The sequence below is a fragment of the Cotesia glomerata genome, linkage group LG4 (genome assembly GCF_020080835.1).
Source record: "Cotesia glomerata isolate CgM1 linkage group LG4, MPM_Cglom_v2.3, whole genome shotgun sequence".
NCBI lineage: Eukaryota > Metazoa > Arthropoda > Insecta > Hymenoptera > Braconidae > Cotesia > Cotesia glomerata.
In genome coordinates, this window is record NC_058161.1 from 17,247,125 (window position 1) to 17,273,468 (window position 26,344).

General features: G+C 29.7%; 2 protein-coding genes across 2 annotated transcripts in view; both read right to left on the minus strand.

Moving 5' to 3' along the window:
* Positions 1–8,321: 8,321 nt before the first annotated feature.
* LOC123264463 overlaps positions 8,322–26,344 on the minus strand; it is a 20,531-nt gene continuing 2,508 nt past the window's right edge. Inside the window, exon 2 of the mRNA XM_044727774.1 lies at positions 8,322–8,762. Within this exon, the coding sequence (XP_044583709.1) occupies positions 8,743–8,762 (20 nt within the window). The 3' untranslated portion in view covers positions 8,322–8,742. The remainder of the gene's footprint in view (positions 8,763–26,344) is intronic.
* Positions 10,002–13,316, minus strand: LOC123264462 (vesicular acetylcholine transporter). Its single transcript, XM_044727773.1, has 2 exons — positions 13,119–13,316; positions 10,002–12,832 (listed from the first exon to the last, which is right to left on the minus strand). The coding sequence occupies exon 2, from the start codon at positions 12,678–12,680 to the stop codon at positions 10,935–10,937; it is 1,746 nt and encodes a 581-aa protein (XP_044583708.1). The 5' UTR covers positions 12,681–12,832; positions 13,119–13,316; the 3' UTR covers positions 10,002–10,934.

Consider the following 26,344-nt stretch of genomic DNA (forward strand, 5'->3'; position numbering starts at 1 on the left):
AAGTTTGAAAAAAATTTTTTTGAATCTCATTTTTCCAAAAAACCAAAAAATCTATTTTTCGAAAAATTCGTTTTTTGCTCATAAGTAGATTAAAAAATTTTTTTTCACAATTTTGGTTCTTTTTACCTTTGAGTACGTCTTCTAAGCTTCAATTTTCTTTTTTTAAATTTTTTTTTCCGACTATTTTTACTCACTTTATGACGAAATAACCAAAAGACTTCCACAGAGCGTAACACATTAAGTTGCTTAAAAAATGATCAAAAACTGTTTAGATTCACATATGGTATACTAATTCACGTTCTCACGTTATTTAAAAAAAAAAAGAAATGCATTTATGACCCTCTAGAAAGGGAAGAAGCAAAAACTTTTCACCCGTAAAATAATCCACGTCCTCATATAACATAACAAACGATGACGGATCGTTGTCATAGCATAATTTACGGTGAAGAAAAATAAAATACAAAAATACATAATGTTTTTTTTTCTTCTTTTATAACCAACAGACACGTAACATGTGGATGCATTATTTATTCGCCGGATAATGTGAAAATGCGCCTCCAGTCATATATCTTTTTCACCCTACGTCGATTTATACCTTGCTTAAATACCATCCCCTGTCCCTTGGTTGCTTGGTAGTTTTCTACCAAAGGAGGAAAACTATTAGATCTATATCCACTACGGAGAATATTTTTTTACTGAAAAACTAGATTAAAAAGAGTCATCTTAGACAAAGGACCTGCAAAAAAAAAATAAAACGCTTGGGGCATTGTTACTGTTAACCCTCAGCAATTTAACCCCACACTCACCTCTCACCGCAGCTTTTCAAGACCAAAAAGACTTCAAGCCCACGTTTTTTATCACTTCTCTCCTTTGTCAAGCCATAAACGGAAGCTATCGTGCTTGATATTTCCGGCGGGTTCGAAAATTATTTCGCTTTAGTCCTGCAGAGCTTTGAATTTACGATTTTCTATGATTTGAGTCGTTTTAGAAATAATTTTTAGACTAATTTAGGCCTAGATGTTAAAAATTCAACAATTGGCACCCAATTGTTATTTTTTCAATAGTAGTTTACTATTAGGACTAATTTATTGATTTGAAAGCTAATAGAGTCAAGCTTTAGAGTCAACCGTCATCCTAATTTTTTTCTTTTAATTTTGAATTGGTTTTTAAAATTTGGAATTTTTCAACGTTTATTTTTTTATACTGGCTGAAAACTTTTTTTTTTCTAAAAGTTGTGAATATTTAAAAAATTTTTTTTTGGACAAAATTTCTACGGGTCTTTTTGAACTTTAATGGACTGAATTTGACCAACTTCAAAATTGGCGGACTTTAACCCCAAAATAGTCGACTAATAATCAAAAACAATGGACCTCAGCACTGAAAAGCTAAAAAACACTCATCCTATGGTAAAATATCAAGTATCAAAAAAAGGCCGATAGAATTTTCCCGTCGATGTACCAATTTCTTTTCTCCTTGATCTTTCCATTAATTTTAATGCTCCCATCCCCTTGCTGGGCGAGAACACGATCTCATTTTATCTGGCGTCGACCCTTACACGATCCCACATTTAGCTGTAACCCAAACCACGACAACTAGTAGTTGAATCTTTAACATCATCTTTTGAAGCCTCCCCTTCCGTCCTCGGCTTCACCTCATCCAAGACTCCCTTACACTCTGAAATTACTCTCGGGCAGCGTATTGTCTCTGCGCCAAGACAGTTTCGTTCGAATCCAAGATAGGGCACGCGGATTTTCTAGTGGCTCTAAAAAGAAAAAATAAAAAGGGGCCACGTGTGCAGTCGGATTATGAGTGGATCCTTCTACGAGGGTTTCAAATTCTTTCTTTTATCATCCTTCCCCTTTCCCTTCTGGCAGAACACTTCGGATGCTCTAGCATTGTACAAGCAAATCCCTGAGGACTACCGACATTTCTCGCTCTGGATTTGTATCTAGTGAGAATCTGATACGAATTCTTTTACCATGTCCAATTGTATTTGCTTATCTGCTAAAATGTTATACATTTATTTTATCTTGTCCAGGGAAAAAGGGCTTAGGGGCTTCTCTCTTTGCAATACTAATTTGAATTAGCTTCAATTTTTCATCCTAGATTAGAGGAGTCGTTACTTGATTGCTGATAACTGATAGGGATAAAAAAAATTATCTGTAGTTTGAAAGCTTAAGGTCTGATGAAAAAAAACCGTAAATTTAAAGCAAATTCGAGAGAAAAAATTTTTTTTCACAGATATCGGGAAATTAAAAAAAAAAGATCAAGATTACTTTTAAAGGTGCAGAAAAAAATGACAAAATATAAAGTTTAAGCTCAAAAGTTTCAAATATTTTTTTATTTAAACGTAAAATATTTCAGGCTAAAAAATTAAATTTTTCTACGCAAGAGATATTTTACTTACTTTAAAATTGAAAAATTAAACTCAAAAAAATTATGCTTCTGACTATAAACAATTTGACAGCAGCACCGTCTCAAAATGCCGAAAAAATTGAATATTACTAGTGTATTAACAATCTTGTGAAGGCTAAATAGTATCACTCTTTCTTAACAGCGCGGACCAATCAGGATTCAAGTCCAGTTTTGGGTAAATTTTTCTATTAATTTCAGTTTATAAAAAAATTAATATTTTCAAGTCTAGAATATTAAAGTTATTGATTCAAGTATTTTTTTATTGTGTTTAAAGAATATTTTTTTAAATTAACAAATCTCGTACTTTTGAATAAAAATATTTTTAGCTCAATTTAAGAATAAATTCTTTTCCAGTCGAAAGTTATTTTCTTAATTCAAGTTTTTTTCATCTTAAAAATTAAAAAAAAATTAATTGAATTCTGAAAAAAGTTTTTTTTAGTCAAAAAACAAATTTTTGAAAACCAAAATTTTCATCGTTAGTTAACCTTTTTTTCTCTCTAGATTTAAAAGCTGAAATAAAATTACTATCATATCAACAGATTCTAGCCATGTTTGCGAACGCTGTGATGGCTAAGTAATATCACTCTTTCTTAACAGCGCGGACCGATCAGGGTTCGAGTCCGGTCTTGGGTAAATTTGTCCATTAATTTCAGTTTATAAAAAAATTAATATTTTCAAGCCTACAATATTAAAGTTATCGATTCAAGTATTTTTTTATCGAGTTTAAAGAATAACTTCTTAAAATAACAAGTTTGGTACTTTTTAATATTAATTATTTTTTTATGCTAAATATAGAATGAATTATTTTTCAATCAAAATTTTTTAATTAAACTTTTTAAATCCTTCTGATTAAAAAAAAAATTTTATTAAATTACAAAAAAGATTTTTTTTAATCCAAAAACAAATTTTTAAAAATATCTTTATTCCAAATTAACTTTTCATTATGTAGAAACTTTTTTTTCAACCCGTAAAATTTAAGTTGAACTGTGAACTATACACCAGCAGGAATGTTTACGTTAAAATTCAAACAAACCGTATTATAAACAGATAAATTTGTTTCAAGTGTTGCGGGTACACCATAGTGAGAACAAGAGCATGATAATCCCCAAATCCGATTATTCGCCTCATCGGTCCCCGACAACATTAGCACCCTCTTTAACGCTCAATCAATGCTTTTTTTCATTTCCATTTCTCAATTCTCCTTTTTCTCTTATTTTGCTTCATATTCAAAATCTTTTATAAAAAAAAAATAAAAAAACTGACATTGTATCGTTATCGTTAACAATTTTTTGTTTTCAAGAAGTTGATAGTGAGGGTTGAAGTGAGGCTGAAGGCGAATCATGAATAAATAACTATTCAGGGTGTAGTCATGACGACCGTGTCCCAAAACGCCAGGCTCTGTCCTTCTCACTCTCAATCTAACTCTGTCTCTCTCTAGACGGTACGTCTCTATTTTTCTACTGAACAGTGTGTCCCGTTCATGTTATTATTACTATCATTGTTATTATTGTTATTATTATTGGTGTTCTGCTGTTGACGCTGACAATATCTGACGATCAGAGCCACGCTAACGCCCGCTGTGACGTCTAATGGCCTTCAAATCCAGCCGCTCAGGTGTTAGACATTCAATCTAAAACTTTCAATAGCTACTTTTTCTTTTAGAAAATGATTTTTGACCAATTTAAGAGCTATTGGCTTTAAATAATACAGAAAAAAAGGGAACTTGAAGCAGGAATATTTTTAAAAATTAGTTTTTGGACTAAAAGAAATTCTTTTGTAATGTAATAATAAATTTTTCTTTAAATTAGTGGAGCTTGAAAAGTTTAATTGAAAAAATAACTTTTGATTGAAAAATAATTTATTCTTAATTTAAGCAAAAAAAATCATTTATATTAAAAAATACGAAACTTGTTATTTTAAAATATTATTCTTTAAACTCAATAAAAAAATACTTGAATCGATAACTTTAATATTCTAGACTTGAAAATATTAATTTTTTATAAACTGAAATTAATGAAAAAATTTACCCAAGACCGGACTCGAACCCTGATTGGTCCGCGCTGTTAAGAAAGAGTGATATCACTTAGCCATCGCTAGATTGTTAATACACTAGTAATATGTAATTTTTTCGGCATTTTGAGACGGCGCTGCTGTCGAATTGTCTAAAGCCAAAAAAATAATTTTCTTGAGTTAAATTTTTTAATTTTAAAGTAAGTAAAATATCTTTTGTGTACAGAGATTTAGTTTTTTTAGTCTGAAATATTTTATGTTTAAATAAAAAAATATTTTAACTACTTAAAAATTTTGAATAAAAATTCTTAACTTCAATTAAATTAAAACAAGATATTCTTAATTTCCCTCAAAGTTTTTTCTGGCGAAAAGTGACTATTTTTTCTGATAAATTTTTTGATTATAAAATCTAAATTATTAAATTTCTCCGATTTATTTAACTTGTAATGAATAAAACCTAAAAATTTCAAAGGAAAGATATAAAGTACACTTTAAATTTAAAAAGTCATCGACGGAGACAAAAAAAGCTTTCAAAGCCCCTAGCTGAAAGGGAGCACTCACAGTGAAACACACTATGTATATTTATATCTACACCAAGGTATCTTTGGGGTCGTATTAGTCGTTGACATATCCCAGGTATTGTAACCCGCTAAAGCGTCATATAATATAGCATAACATAATATAATACTAGTCTGTACGCAAAGGCATTGTTCCGCCGTCCTCGGGTTCAAGTAGACACGTGTCAAGTGGAATTCGTCTATCCCGATCTGGAAATTGCGTATGTGGAGATAATATGATATGCATAATAGAATATACAAAAAAAAAAAAAAATAATTCATAACGCAGTGTCTGGCTAACCCCATCAAAGTGTAATAATATTTATATTAGGGTGTAGTCCAATAGGGGTAGTTCTCTGTAGGGTGACGTTTCTACTACATTATATATTTATATACATAGACGAGGATCTAGGAGTGCCGTACACGCATGTGACGTCTTAACGATCATTAAAAATTCATAAATTTATTTATTAATCAATTGCTTTATTAATTTTTAAAAGAGCAATTAAATAATTACAATATTTCAATAAAAATTGTCCGTAGAAAAAAGTGTGGAGCTTACAGTTCAAATTTTAGGGATTTAAATATTTTTAGCGAGATTTTTCAATAAAAAATTGTAAATTTAACAACTTTAAAGTGGATTTTTAGTCATTTGAAGTATGAAAGCAGTACATAGATTTTATTTCGGGAGCTTTCATTCGGGAACTATTAATTCATAAATGAAACTGTAAGCTTTGAGATTTCCTAGTGAAATATTTTTTGGTCAATTAACAAAATATTTTAAACTTTAATAAATAATATAAATTATACTGTAAACTAGTAAAAGCCGAAGGTTTATAAAAGAGCTGGTAAGTATTACAGCCTACACTAGAATTCTTACACTTTTTGTTGCTAGGATTTACCACTACTACACTAACTAATAAATTTAACTATGGAGGAAGTAGTTTTAGAAAAATTTAAATGTTAAAAGTAAAATTCCAAGTTTATCAATTTTAACAGTTTTAAATTGTAATATTTAAAGGTTATTAGTAAATCGTTGAAATACGAGAATAACTTGTTTGGCTTTGTTGTTGTGGATTGACCGTGTGTCCAGAGGATGTGTCTTAAAATCAAGAGGTCGAGTGTTCGAGTCCGTCATCCGGCAGAACAAATAAAAGTTTGTTACTTTACCAACGAGGATGCAAAAACTGTAATCAACAAGGATTCGAGTGTCATCCCCTCTTTTATTTAAACTATTTTAGATTTTAACGCTGGAAAATTTATAGTTTTAACAAGAATTTCTGGTGTTAGAGAAAGAAACAAAATAACGACTTAGTTGGTAAGGCTTTAAAAATTTGTAAACAAAATTACAGTGTCGGACTGTAATTACTAAATTTTATAATTTCTTTGCAAAAATTAATGTGGGGTTGTAACTTTTAAATCACAATTAGAATCTAATAAAATTAAAAAATTCAAATTCACGTAATAATTACCGTAACTCCTATTCTTTCCCGCATCACAGCATTATTTATATTTGTAAAAATGCTTGCCGTAAGATGGACCGTATGGCTTAATGTATATATAATAAGCGAAAGGAAATTTAGTATAGACCGGATAGCTCAAATGGTAGAGTAGCCGACATGTCTTCGGAAGGTTCTGGGTTCGAATCCCAGTCCGAGCTATCTAATAATTTTTTCTCGCATATTCTATAAACTCACATTAAGATGATCCTCTTCACATTCCTTTCTCAATCCTTTCATACCAACATCCTGTTACGTGAATGTGGAACGCTTCACGTAATAACTACCGTAACTCCTATTCTTTCCCGCTTCACAGCATTATTTATATTTGTATACTTAGATTAAATATAACAAGGTCTTTGCCTTAAAATATTGAGGACTTAAGGATGTAATTAAAAAAAACACAGATTTTAATAACAATGACATTTTTAATAATTATTTCAACAACATTACAATGTCCATGCAGTTTATACTTTATTCCAATTACATTCGCAGTATTTCGGGGTTACTTGTCTCATTATCATTATATTTATTATTATTCTTAATATTATTATTACTATTATTGTTATTAATTTTATTATTATAGTTATTATTAATATTATTATTTTCATATACCATCCATTATTTTAAGATACTTTCATATTTATTTAAATATACTTCTGTCATTTGTTCAGATTAAATGATTATTATTAGTATTATTAACTAATATTTTTTTTTTTTAATTTTTTATAGCGTAGATAATAAATAATAAAATTTAAATATACACAACTATATATTAATAAAATCAAAGTTTTCATCTAATTTCAATAATAAGTCTTGTTAAAATTGAATTAATCATTTAAATAATATTAATTACTTACAATAAATAGTTTCGGAATTTAATCATATCAATTTTTTCAATGTTTTTTTTTTAAAAAAAAATTTTCCCAACACTGAAAGTTAATAATTTAATTTTAATTAAAAAAAAAAAATTTTATTTTCAAATTATTTAAATTTTTTAAATTTTTTAAGTCAAATTTTTAATTTCAATTTATAATTAATTTAAAATTATCGTATTATAATTATTATTAATATTATTTTAATTTAATTCAATTATCTAATGAATATATGAACTTTTTCTATTTAATTAATTTTTTATAATTAAATTCAAATTAATAACGTAAATTCAATAAAAATATTTAATTTATTGTTATTATTAATATTTTATTTACTAGCTTTATATTTTAAATTTTAAAACATCTATACAACTGATATAGTCGATATATTTTTTTCTTCTCTATAATGTATATATATATATATATATATATATTTATATATGATATATTTTTCAATATTTTCATTTTTATTTATATATTTATGTATTCAATATTTACGATATGTTACAATAGGCGAATTATTGATTTAAATGAGTGAAGTACAATTAATATTTTTATTTTTAACATTTAACAATAATTAATAAGAAAATTTATTTTTTAATTATAAATTAATTCAGTATTCAACTAGAGTAAAAATTAAAAAATTAATTTAAATAAAAATTAATTTTTAATTCCAGTAAAAAATCTTTAAAAAAATTTTTTTAATAAAATTTTAACATTTTATAAAATTAAAAAAAATGGTTTTATAAAAAAAAAAAAAAAAATTTTTTTTTAATATGAAAAAAAATTGTAAACAAAAATTTTTTTTTTCAAAATTTTCCTTATAAAATCTTGAAATTAGAAAAAAAATTTTTTTTTTTTAATAATATTGCATGAAAAAATTTGAATTAATTAAACGTTAAAAATTTTTCTCTAGTTGCATAATTAAAAAAAAATTTTATATCAACTTATAAAAAGTTATTTACATGAAAATACTCAATAAAAAAAAATGAAAAGTGCAAATTATAATTTATTAATTAATTAAAAAATTGAAAATTAACTAACATCCATTCAGCATTCGTAACCTTCTACCTCCTACAGATTAATCGGCATTAATCAACAATTAAAAAAATTCGATATGTTCTGTACTTATTATTAATATTAATGACAAAAATAAATTCCATTTACATATTTAAATAAAACGCTAGTTTAATTAATAATTAATAATTAATTTATCCAAGCAAAGACGACCAATTAATGGCTACAGTTAATGATAAATAACCTCTGAAAAATTTCAAATTTCTTTAACGGATATATATATATTAATTAATTAATTAATTAATCAAGTGCTACATAACATTAACTTTTGTTCCGAGGCACTGCAAAGTCAAAGCATCCAATATACACTTACATTACAATAACCTTAAAACTTATAACTTATAATTAATTACTATTAATCATCCTAATAATATGTATCTTCATTGATAATTATAATTATCCATTAATGTTGATAATATTTTCTGCGACTCGCAACGCCTACGAGTATTGACGAGTAGGTGAGGATTAACCGCGACATTTTTAATTGTCTAATCCCCTTACGAATAAAAAACTAAACGGTAATTTAAAAAAAAACATTTTGGAAGCTTAAAAGTATCGTTAACCAAAAATAATTAATAAGTCGACCGAAAGCTCATCAGCCCCTACGATTATATTAATTCATTAATTATTATTATTATAATTCATATTAACCTTATTTATTACTTAATTTTATTATAACTAATCATTAAAATTTATAATTAATTAAAAGCAAATTTATTAGCACGCACCCGACCTACGGAAGTCCAAAATCCGAATTCCTTTGAAAACGACTCGGTACCTCCCACATTCATCAATATGATTAATGTCGCGTTAATAATTACATTTAAGGTTAATGTGACCATATCTGATCAAATATGACCGCATTTGACCAAATTTTAGCATTCATGGTCATGTATGTGACCATAGCTGATCAAATATGACCGCATTTGACCAAATTTTAGCATTTATGATCATATATGTGACCATTAGGGTGTGCCAAAATGTAACTTCCTTGATGAACCTTTTAAAAATGAAATTTTGAGTTCCGCTTTTAACAGGAGTTGTGTTTGGGCATTCCTGACATATTTTGAGCATCAAAGATTTATTTGATTTTTATAGAATTTTTTAATAGGAGTTTTGTTCGGCCAAATTTTTAAATTTCAGCAAAATTGCCTAAACAAAACTCCTGTTAAAAAATTCTGTGAAAATCAAATAAATCCTTAACGCTAAAAATATGTCCTCTTGTTAAACTCCTGTTAAAAGTGGAACTCAAAATTCCAATTTTAAAAGGTCCATCAAGGAAGTTACATTTTGGCACACCCTGGTGAACATATCTGATCAAATATGACCATACTTAGTTAAACATGACTTATCTGATCAAATATGACTATATCTGATCATATCTGATCAAACATGGCTGTGGATGATCGAACATGGTCATATCTGACCAGGTTTATGCATATATGATCCTACGCGATCAAATTTGACCATATCTGTTTAAATTTTGTATTTTTATCTGACCAAATATAGACATATTTGATCACATGTGACCATATCTGACTATTTTTAACCATATATGATCTCATATGATCATATTTGACCATATCTGATCAGATGTCGTGTTTGTATCTGATCAAACATGACCATATCTGACTCAATATGACCATATTTAAGTAAATGTAATCATATCTAACTAAATATGACCATATCTGATTATACATGACTATACCCGACAAAGTTTTACTATATATATGATTTCACATGATCAGATTCGATCATATCTGATTAGATTTTGTACTTATATTTGATCAAATATGACAATAGTTGATGAAACATGACTAAATATGATCATATCTGATTACATGTGGAAACACCTGATCAAATACGACTATACCTGATCAGAATAAATCATACATGATTCCACGTGATCATATGTGATCATATGTGCCTACATCTGACCGAGTAAGGTTAAATGAACAAATTTGACCAAATGTGATCACATCTGATCATGCATGACCATTTTAAATAGTTCAGATCTCAAATTTCTTTACGAACATTGCCAAAATCTTTAGCATCAATAATGACAGCTGTATCAAAATGTTAGATAATTAACGCGACATCAATGAACACTAAATCCATAATCTTAATAATAATCCCTAATAATAATTAACCTATTAACGACTTACTTGCTACTTTGGGCGCCCAACTATTGACAAACAGCTCTATAATGAAAAGCGTTAATCAATACTGGGCACCTGATATGTTATCCTGGTTCAGCAACGATAAACTAACCTCCTAGCTGCGACAAACTCAAGTTCCAGGTTCCCTTGCTGACTGGGAGCACAGGAACTTATAAACAAAAAAATAAAATAAAATAAATAACCACCATTAACTAACAAAACCACAATCACCACACGAAATAATAATCACAGCACTGTAACACTCCCCCTATAATAATGAAACCATGGAAGCCTACTTACGAAGACGGATTAAAAAAAACGTTAATCGTAAACGTTACTCAATTAGTACATTCCTTGCCTAAACGGATTAGCATCTTGTCTAGGTTCTGGTTCTGCTCTCCTAAAGGGGTTAGCGTCACCAACTTGTCCCTGCTGTTCGGTATAGTTCTGCTGGTACTGTCTCTGCCCTTGTCCTTGCCCCTGTCCCAGTCCCTGTCCTTGTCCTTGTCCCTGTCCTTGTCCATATTGATCATACTGGGCATAAGGTTGGGGCTGCTGCACATAGGAGGTCTGTTCCTGATAGTTCCCTTGATACCCTTGATAACCATTGTCCTGGTCAACGTCAGTTTCCATCCTCTGCTGAGTGAGGTGATTGCCAACATCACCACTAATGGGCCGCTGCTCCTGGAGCACGTAGGTCTGGTACTCCTTGTCAGGCGGGTCTTGCATCAGAACATTAGCTTCGTCCTGGAAGGGCTTGAAGTCGTAGATATGTCTGAGGTAGTACAAGACTGGGACGTACAACAGATTGGAGAAAGCGATTCCGATGTTAAGAGCGGTGAAACCAATTGCTTCAACGACTCCGCCCGCAATGATCGGTCCTACGGCGTAGGCCAAGCTGTAGGATATGTCAGCGATCGCGTAGATACTTCCGTAGACCGATACATACCGAACGTCCACAAGATATCCCAACGTCGGAAGCAACGCAGTGTCTATAAGCGCTATTCCAAAGCAAATCCCGCAGATTGGCAGCATCAGGAACTTGTAGGAGGTCGAAAAAGGGATAATAAAGCAACAGAGTCCCTCAAGAGCGAGACCTCCCGCTGCCATCAGCCACTGATGCTGAGGATACTGCTTGGCCATCTTCACAGTGATCACCACACCAAAGACATGAGGAAAGAAAGCAGGCAGCCAGATCATTCCCATCTTCCAATTGTCCTTGGTGATATGATCCTCCATCCACAACGAGATAGTAGGCTCCAGAAACGCCAGAGCTACGTTGGACATCATCAACGCACCAGCACAGACTGCAATGTAAGGATCCATGAACAGCCGCCAGATTGGAACAGTCGGGGTTTGCTGGCGATCATGACTCTCCTTGATTTGCTCCTTAAGTGGCTTCATTACCAGCAACAGCATGAATCCATCAGCTAAAGACACGAATGCCAGGATGAGAAATGGCATTTCTTTACCGGCAAACTGGTACAAGGCACCTCCAAACGGCGGAGCCACTAGACACCCAAAGCTGATGAACGCCAGGGCGATTCCCAGCGCTTTTGACCGCTCAGATTCTTCAGTAAACCTATCTGCTATCATCGCCAGGCCTGATGTGTCTGCAAAAGCAGAGCCTACTCCTTGCAAGCTCCGAGCAAAGAAGAGGACTCCGTAGCTGCGGCCGCAGGCGAAGACTGCCGTTGACAGGAACATGATGCACAGGCCGATCATCATTGGGATGTCGTATCCAATCCTGTCGATCAGCGCTCCTGAGAAGGGATTTACCATCAACTGGACGATGGCTTTCGAAGCAAACAGGACTCCTGTTGCTGAATCCTGTCCGTGGTGGCTCGGCGGTCCTGATTGGGTGGTGTTAGCAGGTTGCGGCTCGTCGTCGAAGGCTCCTATGTACTTTAAGTAATCGGGTATTATCGGGACTATCACCATGTACAGCATGTTGTCCAGCAGAAGAGCTATCGAGACTATCACTAGGACCAATGTTCGTTGGGATTTTGGCTCCTGAAGCTTGTCCCAAACTATGTCCTTAACTTCGCCCACTTCGAGGTTTATCACTGGGATCTTTATTGACGCCATTGTTAAGGGTTACTTGATAGATGATCAATGTCCTTCGTTGGTGGCTTTGTTAAATCACGTTGGGGGGTCGGTTAATTATAACACTGCCGAAAACGGAAAGAAATCCGCGATGCTCGGGATCGATGACCGCATCAGGCCGGGCCGGGGATAACCTACAACAAATTAACCGTGATTGGTGGTCATCATTAAGTGGTCATGCAATTGTTATTGGAGGGAATGTTTCTGTTTTACAGAAGGGACGGTTAGCTTTGTCAGAGAGCCCTGGCCCGGCCTGGTCAATGTTAGACGACTGTCTAGAGCAAAAAAAGAACCTGGCAATCGATCACGAAGATCTGTTATCGTTAGGGAGCCAGTTGATCGTTTGGTAGCTAAGCAAGCCGGGTCAGGCTCCCTTCTAAGCAGATTCTAGGGTCTAGGGGGAATCTTCTGTTGTCTTACCTGAGTTGGTGGAAAATCTCTGCCTCAAGGATGATGCGAGACGTTGGGGCCCCGGCAACGCCGGAAGTCCGGCCAGTAGACCACTCAGTGTGGATGATATGTCGTTAGCACTGTCTTCGTCCCTCGAGTCGTTCGACGACTCCTTGGCTCCTTGGGTCCCCGGGCCCTCCACCTTTTCAGCCGAGTCCTCTACCGAGTCTGCAACATAGTTATTGATCGGTACGGCTCATGACCCACTAAGTTAATGACTACCTTTCAACCACTAGCTTGATTACTCTCTAAGGTATCAAGGCTGGCAATTTTGCTTTTTTGGTCAGAGAAAATTTGGGTTAAGATTTTTAAGTGCTTGTTTTTTAAATTTTTGGGAATTTTGGTAAAAATAAAAAATCATTAATTTTGACACTTAATTTAATTTTAATTAAAAATTTAGAGATCAAAATGTTAAAAATAAAAAAAAAAAAAAATTTATTTAAATTATTAACGCTGAATTTAAAAAGAAAATTTTTGTATATTAAACAAAATTGCAAATTAATTAACCAAAATTATAAATTATTTTTAATTCACTAGATTTCAAAATTTTTAAATTAAAAAAAAATTTTTTTACTTTACCAAATTTTTAATTTATTCAAATAAAAAATTTGACAGATTTTTTCTCTTCAAAAATTTGACATAAAATTTAATGTAAAATTTGGTGTAAAATTTGATGTAAAATTTGACGTAAAAAAAAATCTCCAACAAATTTAAAAACATAAAAAAATTCACTAGAGTTTAAAAATTTCTAAAAAACTAAAAATCACACCCGATATTTTAGTATAAAAATAAAAAAATGAAAATGTGACAAAAAGCTCAAAAATGAAAAAAATAAAACAAGTACTTACTTAACCGATGGGCTCCCGATTGCAGGGACGTCCCGGTGTGTCTCTCCGTCGGGTAGCTTTGAAACGTCTGGCAACGTAGTTCTCCCCGCCACCACGTTAGCCTCCATCCGGGCTACCCCTCGCTCGGTGTTTCAAGCACCTTGCGCCCCACTCTGGCGGCTGCTACAGCTTTCGGGCGCAAGCTTCGGCTCCATCAGCCGGGATTGGTCGAGCGGGGTTCAAGTGCGTCAGCCCATTTGAATCCGCCCTCCCCCTCCCCCTTGCCCCTCTCCTAGGAGCCTCATCCCTGGCTCTCTGCATCCTTCATCCCTCTCGCGGTGGAGCTTTACCTGACGGACTCGAGCATCAATAGTGATGTGCCCCTCTATTATCAGTGGTAGCCTCTCCCTCTCCCCTTTCTTGAAAGCCGCACAGTGATGCTCCCCTCCAGCCCACGCGGCTAGAACGCCAGGTATAGACGAGCCTGCAGACGGTCGATGTTGCACGGTATTTCTGGCACCAGGTCGATACCTCGTACCTCGTACCTCACCACCTGTGTTCTCTGTATAAACGCGTTATCACATACGTACTAGCTGCGCGGACATTTTTCTGATTATTCGGTTTTGTTATTGAGTAACTGGTTTTTCTTTTGAGTTAATAGAGAAAATTTTGTCGTTTTTCATGCCTGACATTTAAAGGGAAATTTTTGGTATTGATTTTGATTAATTTTATTTATTTCCTCGGTAATCGATGATTAATTTTTGTCAAAAAAAATTTGAGTAGATTGTAAGAATTTCTATGATCTATAATTCTTTTCTTTTTATGTTTGTTTCAAAAATATTAAATTGAAATTTGAAAATATTAAATTAAAATTATTAATTTTAATTTTATTTTTAATATTAATTATTAATTTTAAATTAATATTAATTAATTTAATATTAATATTAATTAATTTAATATTAATATTAATTAATTTAATATTAATATTAATTAATTTAATATTAATATTAATTAATTTAATATTAATTTTAAATTTTAAATTTCTTCCGAAAAATTGTTAAAAAAAAATTACATTTTGAATTTTTTACGTGTCAATTTTTGTACCGTAATTTATTTAGTATAGAAATTATTTTAAAATTGTTAAAATATTTGCTAAGTTAATTTTCAATTTTTATTTTTTATGTTTTATACACAGAAAACAGTTTGTTTGGCTCAAATGCGCAGATTTATTTGAAATAAATTAAAAATATATACTTAATGTTAACAAATTTCTTTTATTCAAATATATATTACTTTGAATCAAATACTACCTCGTTTTGGTTTATTTAACTGAATCGACTCATTTATTTCATTTAAATAAAGATTTGTTAACTATTAAAAAATCTCACTTTAAGTAAATTACGCTTGGTGTCGCTACGGTCGCCACTGTTATTTCTCGATGTGATTTGTAAAAAATAAATAATGAAAATTAACTCAGTTTACAAATGTATTTTGTTTAATTTTTGTAGAAATAAATAAATTAAAAAAAAAATATATATATATATGCTTAGACAAATATGTATTGAAATAGTTAACTATAATAGACATTAATAATTATGATGCTGAAGTTAGCAGACAGCTGTCAATTTTTTTAATTTTTATTACAGATCAACGATAAAAAACATATTTTAATGCACTTGTAATTTTTTTTTAATTTTTAGACGTGGAACTTTTTAATTAAAATTTTTTTGTGATAATTTTATTATTATAAAAGTCCTAAAAATTGACAGATGTCTGTTAATTTATGAAAATTAAGTTAGCCGTCATCTAAAAATTTTTAGAATTTTTTTTATTGAAAAAATTGTTACAAAAGAAATTTTTTTAAAAACTTCATTCGTAAAAAACTTGGAAAATTATAAGTGCAATTTTACAAAAATATTTTCTAGATCTAATTTAATAAATAAAAAAAAAAAAATTAAAAACGTCGACTAACTTTATAGTATTATTGTTAATTTCAGTATAATTAATAATTCCAAAAGAATTGCCCATTTAACCCCAAACGTTCGATATGTCTACTTTTACTACTTTCCTAATATAAAACTAAAAATCATTGCTTTGAGTATATTCAAATATACCATTTATTTATAGTTAACAAATCTGATTTGGTTGAAATATATCATTGTTAGCACCAAAGAAATATTTGTTAACTATAAACAAATCTGGATTTCATTCAAATATACTGTCACTTTGTCTCAAATAAATCAATTTATTTGTATCAAATAAATATTTCTTGTAATATTTAAATAAGAGATTTATTTATAGTTAACGAGCCTCATTTCATTTAAATGATTTTTTTTAAGCAAATTAAAAAAATTAGGTAATTTTCGTAAATTTTTTGATTAAGTAAAAAATCTTTCTAGAATTTTGTGTACTATAATATTTATTTTATTTTATTTATTTATTTATTTAATAATGCCAAGGCTGATGCCAAATGGCAAGGTATACAAAATATTTTTGCAATAGTGGATACAATTTTATAAAAATTTGAATATAATGAATATAATAATAAAAATGCTTATGATAAACTATAATATGATTTAAATTTAATTTTTTATATGATTTATATGATTTAACTAGTTAATATGGCAGTTTTGTCGAATAAATTTGGAGACAAAAAATTTTATATGGATAAGAAAATAAAATTTATTGTAGGAAAAATTTCAGAAATAAAAATTTATTTTTAATATATAGAAGAAAAATCATTGAATTAAGTTGAAAATTTTTTAATTCATTGTTTTTGTTAACAAATATTAGTGTGTAAAAAAATTTTACACTAGACAAAAGCTAAATTTGTATAAAAAAAAAATGTTTTTAATACCCAGAAAACATTATTTTAAGAAAAAATAGCTATTTTCATTCAACAATTAGAAAAATAAACTTTATTTGGTTTAATTTAATGTTAAATTGAATTAATTTAATTTTATTTAATTATTTAAGTTAATTTTACTTGTTTTCTGATTTTTATTAGTTAGAAGAAAGTTAAATTTTTTAAAAGCACGTTTTAGTTTATAATTTATTGTATTAAATTGGGTCAATTATTTGTATCTACGTAGATTATTCATTTAAAAGTTTACAATAATGTGTATTGAACTGAGGATTTTTTTTATATTCTCAACAAAAAAAAACTCCGCGTCATGAATTATTTTTTTTTTTTAACTAAATAAAAATAAAAAAACAATTGCTGTTTGTTTAAAAATTACGAAATGCGTATTTAGAAATTTAAAAATTAATAAAACTTTTTTTCTTAGTTTGATATAAAAACTATTTAATGTTTAAAAAAAATTGCATCAATATTTTTTTTTAATTTCTACAAGTAGCATTTTTTACAAATTCTCTCTATAATAATTTATTTGTTAATAAATCCTAAAAATTGCCATACAAAAATTAATTTCAGTAATATTAAAGTAATTAATTTTAATTAATTAACCGTAGTAATGTTATTAATTTATTATTTTTTATTTTTTAACGTCAGGATTTATCAATAAGACTTAAAACCATAATAATCTTCATGAAAATTTGGTTCAAAGTTCCAAAAGTAAAATTTTTTTAAAAATATTAATAATTACAAAGTTATATTAGTAATAAATTGTTTATTAGTAATTTTGCATATAAAATTCATTAGGATTATTAAAATTTATTTTAGTGTAAAAAATTCAGCGTTTAATGAGAAGAATGCCGTAAATTTTTTGTGTGTCGAAAAAAGTAGAGGGAAAACATAAATGCCATAGTATTTATTTTTAATTTCAATGCCTTGAGGTTAAGAGTAATTGTAATTATAAAAGTACAAAGGATATGACCTGAAACGTTTCTGTATGAAATTAGTGGGCATTGCCATTGGAAATTAAACTTTTAAATTAAATGTCATATGCAATCGCCCTTTTATGTTACATATTACATCATTTCTTGTGTTTTCCAATAATTTTCCTGCAAATCGCCGGGTATTTGCTTTATTCAATATTGTTATACAATAAACAAATAAATAAATATGTTTTTTAAAAATTTCACTCTCGTTTTAAAATATTTACATTTCTTAATTAATTTAAGGTTATCTAGTAAATAAAAATCTTCAATTCCCTCACGGTTTTGGAAATGCCGTAAAGATTCGGTATTTATACGATATAAATGCTGTATTTTTACCGTAATACTTCAGTTATTTTAGCCAGTTTTTTTGTCGAATTATTATGAAAAAATTACAAAATAAATTCAGAATATTTATGGCAATACAATAGAAAAGTTACGGTATATTTACAGCATTTAAACCGTAAATATACCGCATATTTACTGTATATCTGTGGCATTATTGCAGCAAAAAACCGGAAAAGAAGATCCCTACTTTCTATTACCGGCAAAATACCAAAAATATGCTGCTTTACTACTATATTATTCAATAGCTTGAATTTTTTTTTTATAATATTATAAATTATCGTGAATTATTTTTAAGAGGTTGATAAACTAATTTCTCGATTGTTATTATTATTAATAATTTTTTTTAGTCTAGACCGGGATTCGAACTCAGATCATTTAGTTACGCGCCGAAGGCTCTACCAGTTGAGCTATCAGAGACACTATCCATATCTAATTACTCAGTCACCTAATAAGACTCACCGAGTAATAAACACAGCCGTCCATCTTACGGTAGAAAGCATTATATCTTTAATTATATCAGTATAAACGCGGCAAAATTATAGTATATATTTGGTATTTTTACCGTAGAAATACGATTTTATTACTTTAAAATTATAGTTATATTATAGTTAATACATAGATTTTTTACGGTAAAAGTTCTAGAGTTTTACAGTAATTTTATAGTATTATTTCTGAATTTTGCAGCAAAAGTACGGTAGAAATGCTGCATAACTGTAACAAAAAAACTGGCCAAAATGACCACAGAAATACCGTATTATTTCAGAATTATAACGGTAAATTTACAGTAAACGCATTAATACCGGAAATTTACGGTATTTCAAAAACCGCGAGGGTTAGATATGTTCATTGGATAAATCTCTGCACCCAGTAGTTATTGATTATATTCGATTTTGTTTTAATAAAAATTATATTTATTTTTGCATTACAATAATAACTAACCGAAAAAAATGACGTCATCAGTAATATGGCTGTTTGCTGATGCACCATCTGGTAATTAAATTTTTATTCATCCCAAGGAAATAAGGTAAAAGCCCCTATTATTGACAGGGCCCCAACTATTGACACCCTATTTAATTTTATTATTTCACCATCAAAATCTGTTAATAATCACAATTTTTGATATTTAATGACAATTTTACATATTTTTAAAACTAAACAATAGTAAAATTTAATTCTAAGGTATAAACTATTTGCCGCAAAAAATTTCATTTTTTCAAGTAGGCCAAAACTGCTTATACGTTTGTAATTTCTTAATAACATTGTTAAGAAAGACCTTATTTTCAAATCCACATTTTTCAATGTTTTTTTTTTATGTAATTGCATTGTTTAAAATTATTTTAGATTATTGATAATTTAAATAACCATATAATCATGTATTTATACTTTATCGAGTTGAAATTAATGTTAAAATAGCGAATGTCAATGATGGGCACACAAAAATTAACTTGAGTCAACTAACGACATAGGTCATAATTTAAAGTAACCTTACCCCCTCAACATACATATCAACGTATTAATGTTTACATACTGTCATGTGATTTTATAAGAATCAAAGTATTTGAGACTAGAAAAAATTGCTAAAATGAACCTGATAAAAAATATAGAAAAGCTAGGACTTAAACGAATTTTAAAATAATAAAAATTGTTGATAGCTTTGCATAAGTTAGTAAAAATGATTATTGTTAATATAAATTCAACTGTAATAAAAGACCTGTCAATAATAGGATCAATGGTATGTCAATAATCGGCTCTTTGAATTTTTTGCGCTGTCAATAATACATACATTCAACCTGTTGGTTTTAAGTTGATATTATAACTATTTAATTGATTAAATCATATAAGTAAAAACAATGATTAAGGTTTCCTATAAAAAAAAGTTTACAATATTGATTTGAAACAAGATAAAAAAATCCAAATGTTCATGATTATTCTTATAGTGTCAATAATGGGGGCTTTTGCCTTATGTTTGTTAATAATTACTATTAATTTTCTTAGTTCAATAATATTTTTTTAGAATAAAATTAATTTGTTTTTCTCTTTATTTATAAGTTTTTTTTTTATAGGTTGAAAGTCGACCCTTTTACCTCGTGTCTATTATTAAAGATAATAACAAGCAAATTTAAATGTTTAGTTAAGTCATAGAAGTGTGTAAAGAATATAAAAAAGACCACTAGCGGTGATTTCATTAAAAGAAAAATCTTTGAATAAGCTGTAAACAATGCAACTTGTATTACGTATTAAATTTAAATGCAACAAGACGTGACCTGCATTCTCGGTCAACATACATTGTATTTTTTACTCACACTTTTAGAAGTAACTACTTCTAGCTTATTGTTTGTGGAAAATATATAATGCATTATTTTTAATTTGTATCGTTTGTTACAGTGAAAATTATTTATTTTATTTAAATTACTGTTTATATTTTAGAATTTATACCCAAAATTTTATTATAATTATTTTAATAAAAATAATTTTTGTCGGTAATAAATACAAGGGTAGAATAATATTACGGTAAAAAGTTTTGAGAAAAATAAATAATTTTAATGGGTGTGTTTAGGGAGTCGGAGTAATGAAATTTGTAAAATAAAATCCAAAGTATCGTAAGTGATTCAAACTGTTGGATAAGAAGACTCGTCGAGCGAGTAACTTGAATACCAAACGGGCGAGCGTGTAATTCACTTGCTTCCAATCGAGCTCACTCAATTCCCTTTTCAGAGAAAAAATATTTACTTTTACTTTTAAAGAGTTTTTTTTTTTTTAATTCATAATAAAGTTATTGTTAGTTTTCATTTCTTTCCATTTTTTTTTTAATAAAAATTTAATTAGTAAGACTTCTACAATATTATAGAACGTAAATTATTATATGATATAAAAAAATATGAGTGACCATATAAAATCATATAAGATCTCAATAAAGAGAGATATATTAAACAAGATATCAATGATGTCATAAAACATTTTAAAGATTACATAAAATCACATAAGACATCAATGGTTATTTATGACGTCATAAAAGACATCAATGATCACATGTGACGTCTTAAAAGGCATGGATAATCACATATAACGCTTTAAGGTAGTTGTAGCGTGATAGACATTTCAAAAGAAAATTATGAAATTTTTTTTATTGACAGATAAATATAATAATAATTCACTAACAAAATTTCAGATCAATTGACTACACCGTTTATGAGTAATTAATTTTTGAAATTGCATCTTTTACACGTAGCGGTATAGAGAGATGATAAAGTTAGTATGAAATCTTTGGCCCACTCGAGTGGTACGGAAGATTTCATACTAACTTTCCCATCTCTCTATACCTCTACGTGTAAAAGATGCAATTTCGAAAATTAATTACTCAAAAACGGTGCGGTCAATTGATCTGAAATTTTGGTAGTGAATTATTAATGTATTTATCTTTCGATAAAAAAAATTTCATAATTTTCTGTTGAAATGCCTATCACGCAACAACTACCTTAAAAGACACTAATGACAACATGCCATCATGCAGGATGTCAATGATCATATATGACGTCATAAAAGACATCAATGATCACATACGACGCTCTAAAAGACACTAATGACCACATGCCATCCGTAGATTGTCAATTGTCATATATCTTTATCTTTATCTTTATATATATATATATAAAATTGGAGGTGTGTGTCCCTATATTTCACTTTGGAGCCAAAACTACGCATCGCAGACGAATAGTGTTTATATGTCGCAATAGGTACAAGGTTCCCATCGTGCACTATGGTGGTTGCAAGTCGAAAATTATAAGGGTGTAAAAGATAGAGGGGTTGAAAGATGTTAGCTTTAAAAATGTGAGACTATCATTGGTCTGCAATAGTCCGGATTGTTCTAGAAATTTCTGGAATGATCTAGAAAGCATTAATATGTATATCAGTGTTCTGATTGATCGATATTGTTCTAGAAAATTCTAGAATGATCCAGAAATTTCTAGAAAGATCTGGAAAGTTCTTAAATCTACGTTTAGATTCTGATCGAATGAGAATGTTCTAGAAAATTCTAGAATGATCTGGAAAGTTCTTAAATCTACGTTTAGATTCTGATCGAATGAGAATGTTCTAGAAAATTCTAGAATGATCTGGGAAATCCTAAAATGATATAGGAAGTTCTGAAATCTACCTTTAGATTCTGATCGAATGAGAATGTTCTAGAAAATTCTAGAATGATCCAGAAACATCTAGAATGATTTGGAAAGTTCTAAAATTTATGATTAAATTCTGATTAAATGAGAATGTTCAAGAAAATTCCAGAATGATCTAGGAAGTTCTAAATTCAACGTCTGGATTCTGATCAATTGGGAATGTTCTAGAAAATTCTAGAATTATCCAGAAATGTCTAGAATGATCTGGGAAATTCTAGAATGATATGGGGAGTTCTAAAATCTACGTTTAGATTCTGATCAAATGAGAATATTCTAGAAAATTCCAGAATGATCTAGAAATTTCTAGAATAACCTGGGAAGTTTTAAAATGATATAGGAAGTTCTAAAATCTACGTTTAGATTCTGATCAAATGAGAATGTTTTAGAAGTTTCTAAAATGATTTAGGAAGTTATAAAATCTAAGTTTAGATTCTGATTGCATGAAAAAGTTCTAGAAAATTCTAAAATGATCTAAGAAGTTCTAAAATGATTTGGGAAGTTCTAAAATCTACGTTTAGATTATGATCAAATGAGAATGTTCTAGAAAATTCTAGAATGATCTAGAAACTTCTAGAATGATCTGAGAAGTTTTAAAATGATATGGGAAGTTCTAAAATCTACATTTAGATTCTGATCAAATGAGAATTTTCTAGAAAATTCTAGAATGATCTGGAAAGTTTTAAAATTATATGGGAAGTTGTAAAATCTACGTTTAGATTGTGATCAGATGAGAATTTTCTGGAACATTTTAAAATGATCTGGGAAATTCTAAAATCTACGTTTAGATTCTGATTGAATGAGAATGTTCTAAGAAATTCTAGAATGATCTAGAATAACTCCGAGTAAAGTAGAAAGCTTCAAAGTATATTGTTATCGTTCGAAAATATGTGCTGGATTGTTTTCGGAACTTTTAAAACATCCCAAAAAATTTTCTAATATCAACAAATAACTGCACTTTTAAAAATGACCTAGCGAAGCGGGTGTTCACGGCTAGTGACATCATAAAAGACATCAATAGTCATATATCACGTCATAAAAGACATCAATGATCACATATGACGCTCTAAAAGACACTAATGACCACATGCCATCATGTAGGATGTCAATGGTCATATATGAACTCAAAAGATATCAATGATCACCTACGACGTCATAAAAGATACTAATGACCACATGCCATCATGTAGGATGTCAATGGTCATATATGACGTCATAAAAGACGTCAATGGTCATATATGACGTCATATAAGACATCAATGGTCATATATGACGTCATAAAAGACACTAATGACCACATGTCATCACGTAGGATGTCAATGGTCATATATGACGTCATAACGGACAGCACTGACCACATTGCTTCACATAAGAAGTTAATGATCACATAAGACATCAATAGTCACATACAAACGTCATCTGTGATATTTTTTGATCATTGTATGACATCATCTACAAACTTCCATGGTCACATATGATATCACATTTGACTCTAATAATCATACAATCACACGTAATCAATATGCGGCATCATAAAGATGATCTATTATGACTCAGGCTTGATTTATAAATTTTTTATTTTTTTTTTTCTCTTACATATAGTAACAAACATTTCGATAAGTGACAATTTATCGAGTAAAATAATCGATTTCATTTAAATCGTTAAATAAAACTGAAAAAAGTTACTTATATTAGGGAAGAAAATAAAATGGTTAATACTGTCGTAGATTTCACGGGGTTTGATTTTGAAGGTCACTATATAATAAAAGAGTTCGTTGTAGCTCGAATATTAGATAACTTAATCGAAGTTGAGGATCAGATTTTGATAGACATAACGGAGCTACCAATTGACTCTGGTGCACTTTTTTATGATAGTGAATTCTTTGCGTTTTATAACAAAACCCACATCATATGGGGTAAAAGAAGTGATCACACTCGCAAAGATATAATAGCAAAAATGAAGAGTCTCCGCCACCACAACATATACGTGCGCGATAAAATATATGCTGTCATTCTAGCCAATTACTTGAAAGTAAGTCCAAATTCTTTCAACTCATTATCCGACATAACAGATTTCGATCCTGATAACCGAATAATGAAAACAAACTGTAGAAATCATCAAAGCAGACAAAGTTACTGCGTTAAAAACAATGTGATGATCATGGCAGAGTGGTTGAAGGAAAAATTGAAGGAATTTCCAGAACCGAAAGAAAGACTCGCGGTTATTGATTACGCTGGATACTTAGAAGATACTACCAAAAATATTGTAATCACAATATTACGAGTTCACTGTTTTGACAACAACGGTACGGTAACTTACGATAAACTCTTATTTTCCACAACTTTTAATTCTATGAGAAATACATCAGTTGAGGAATTCGAAAGACATAAAGAACGTTACCGTGAAAAATACGGAATTGATTACACACAGTCCAACGTTCATAATTTGGCGATAATAAATCAATTGAAGAAAATTTTACTTGAGAACAAGATCGAATTCATCTTTGTTGAGACTAATATAACTAAGAATCATTTGCTGGGATTACTGGGTTTGTCATTCAATATTTCTAATTTAGGTGATTACGGTTACGTCAACGTACATACAAATACGAATGTCGATGATTATCTTAAAAAATCAATTCACCAGATGGTCGATTTTGTAACTAGGAAAAAATTGTACAAGATCATCAGGCAGCAAAATGAAATCATTGACATCTCCGATGATGAATATATTGAATAATTCTTATGTGTGAATTTAATATGGAGAAACTATTATTGTACATTAGAGATTAAAACAATTTTTTTTTACTAAATATAAAGCTCGCAGCTTGTTTAAAAAAAATATGATCACAAATGACGTCATTCGTGATCACTCGAACATTATACATGACCGCATGTGACATCGCATACGAGTTTAATGACAATGTGTGATGCTTGTATGATATCATCTACGATTTTACATGATTACCTTTCAGATTAATGACCACAAGTGATGTCATACATGTCAATTATCAGCTTAATGATCACATATGTCTTGAATGATGTCATATACAACTACTGGTACCTTTATTGACATCATATATGACCATTCATATCTTATTTGATTTTATGTAGTCGATGATGACTTTTATGACATCATATGTGATCAATGATATTTTCCTTGACATCAAATTTTACCATTAATGTCTTGTTTTATGTCATATCTGACTATGGATGTCTTTAATGACATCATGTACCATCACTGACATCTTTTTGACATTATATATGATCATTTATGCCTTACATCATTTTATGTATTCGATGATATCTTTTATAACCAATAATGTTGTAATCACAATATTACGAGTTCACTGTTTTGACAACAACGGTACGGTAATTTGCGATAAACTCTTATTTTCCACAACTTTCAATTCTATCAGAAATACATCAGTTGAGGAATTCGAAAGACATAAGGAACGTTACCGTGAAAAATATGGAATTAATTACACACAGTCCAACTTTCAGAATTTGGCGATAATAAATCAATTGAAGAAAATTTTATTCGATAATAAGATCAAATTTAACTTTGTTGAGAATTCTATACAGAAGGAGGATTTGCTTGGATCACTGGATTCCTCGTTCAATATCTTCAATTTTGATAGTTACGGTTACGTAGAAGATAAAGATAACGATGATAATCTTGAAAAAGACTGGAAAAGGATGGTCGATTTTGTAATTAGGAAAAAGTTGTATGTGATCATCAGACAGCAAAATGAAATCATTGATGTCTCCGATGATGAAAGTATAGAATAATTCTTTTGTGTGAATCTAATTCGAAGAAATCATTATTGTATATTAGAAATTAAAACAATTTTTAACTTCCCGCTAAGAAAATCCAAGATTTTCAAAAATCGGGAAGTTATTGTTTTCACCCCGTTTTCCAAAAATCGAGTTTTCATCAGATCTCGACTTTTGAAGGTCACAGGAAGCTTCCCTGACTATCCCCGCGAGGTTGTCACTATGTCTGTGTGTG

What these genes read in the sequence shown, in the direction of transcription:
- LOC123264462 (XM_044727773.1), bottom strand. Translation starts at nt 12,680, where the DNA reads ATGGCGTCAATAAAGATCCCAGTGATAAACCTCGAAGTGGGCGAAGTT.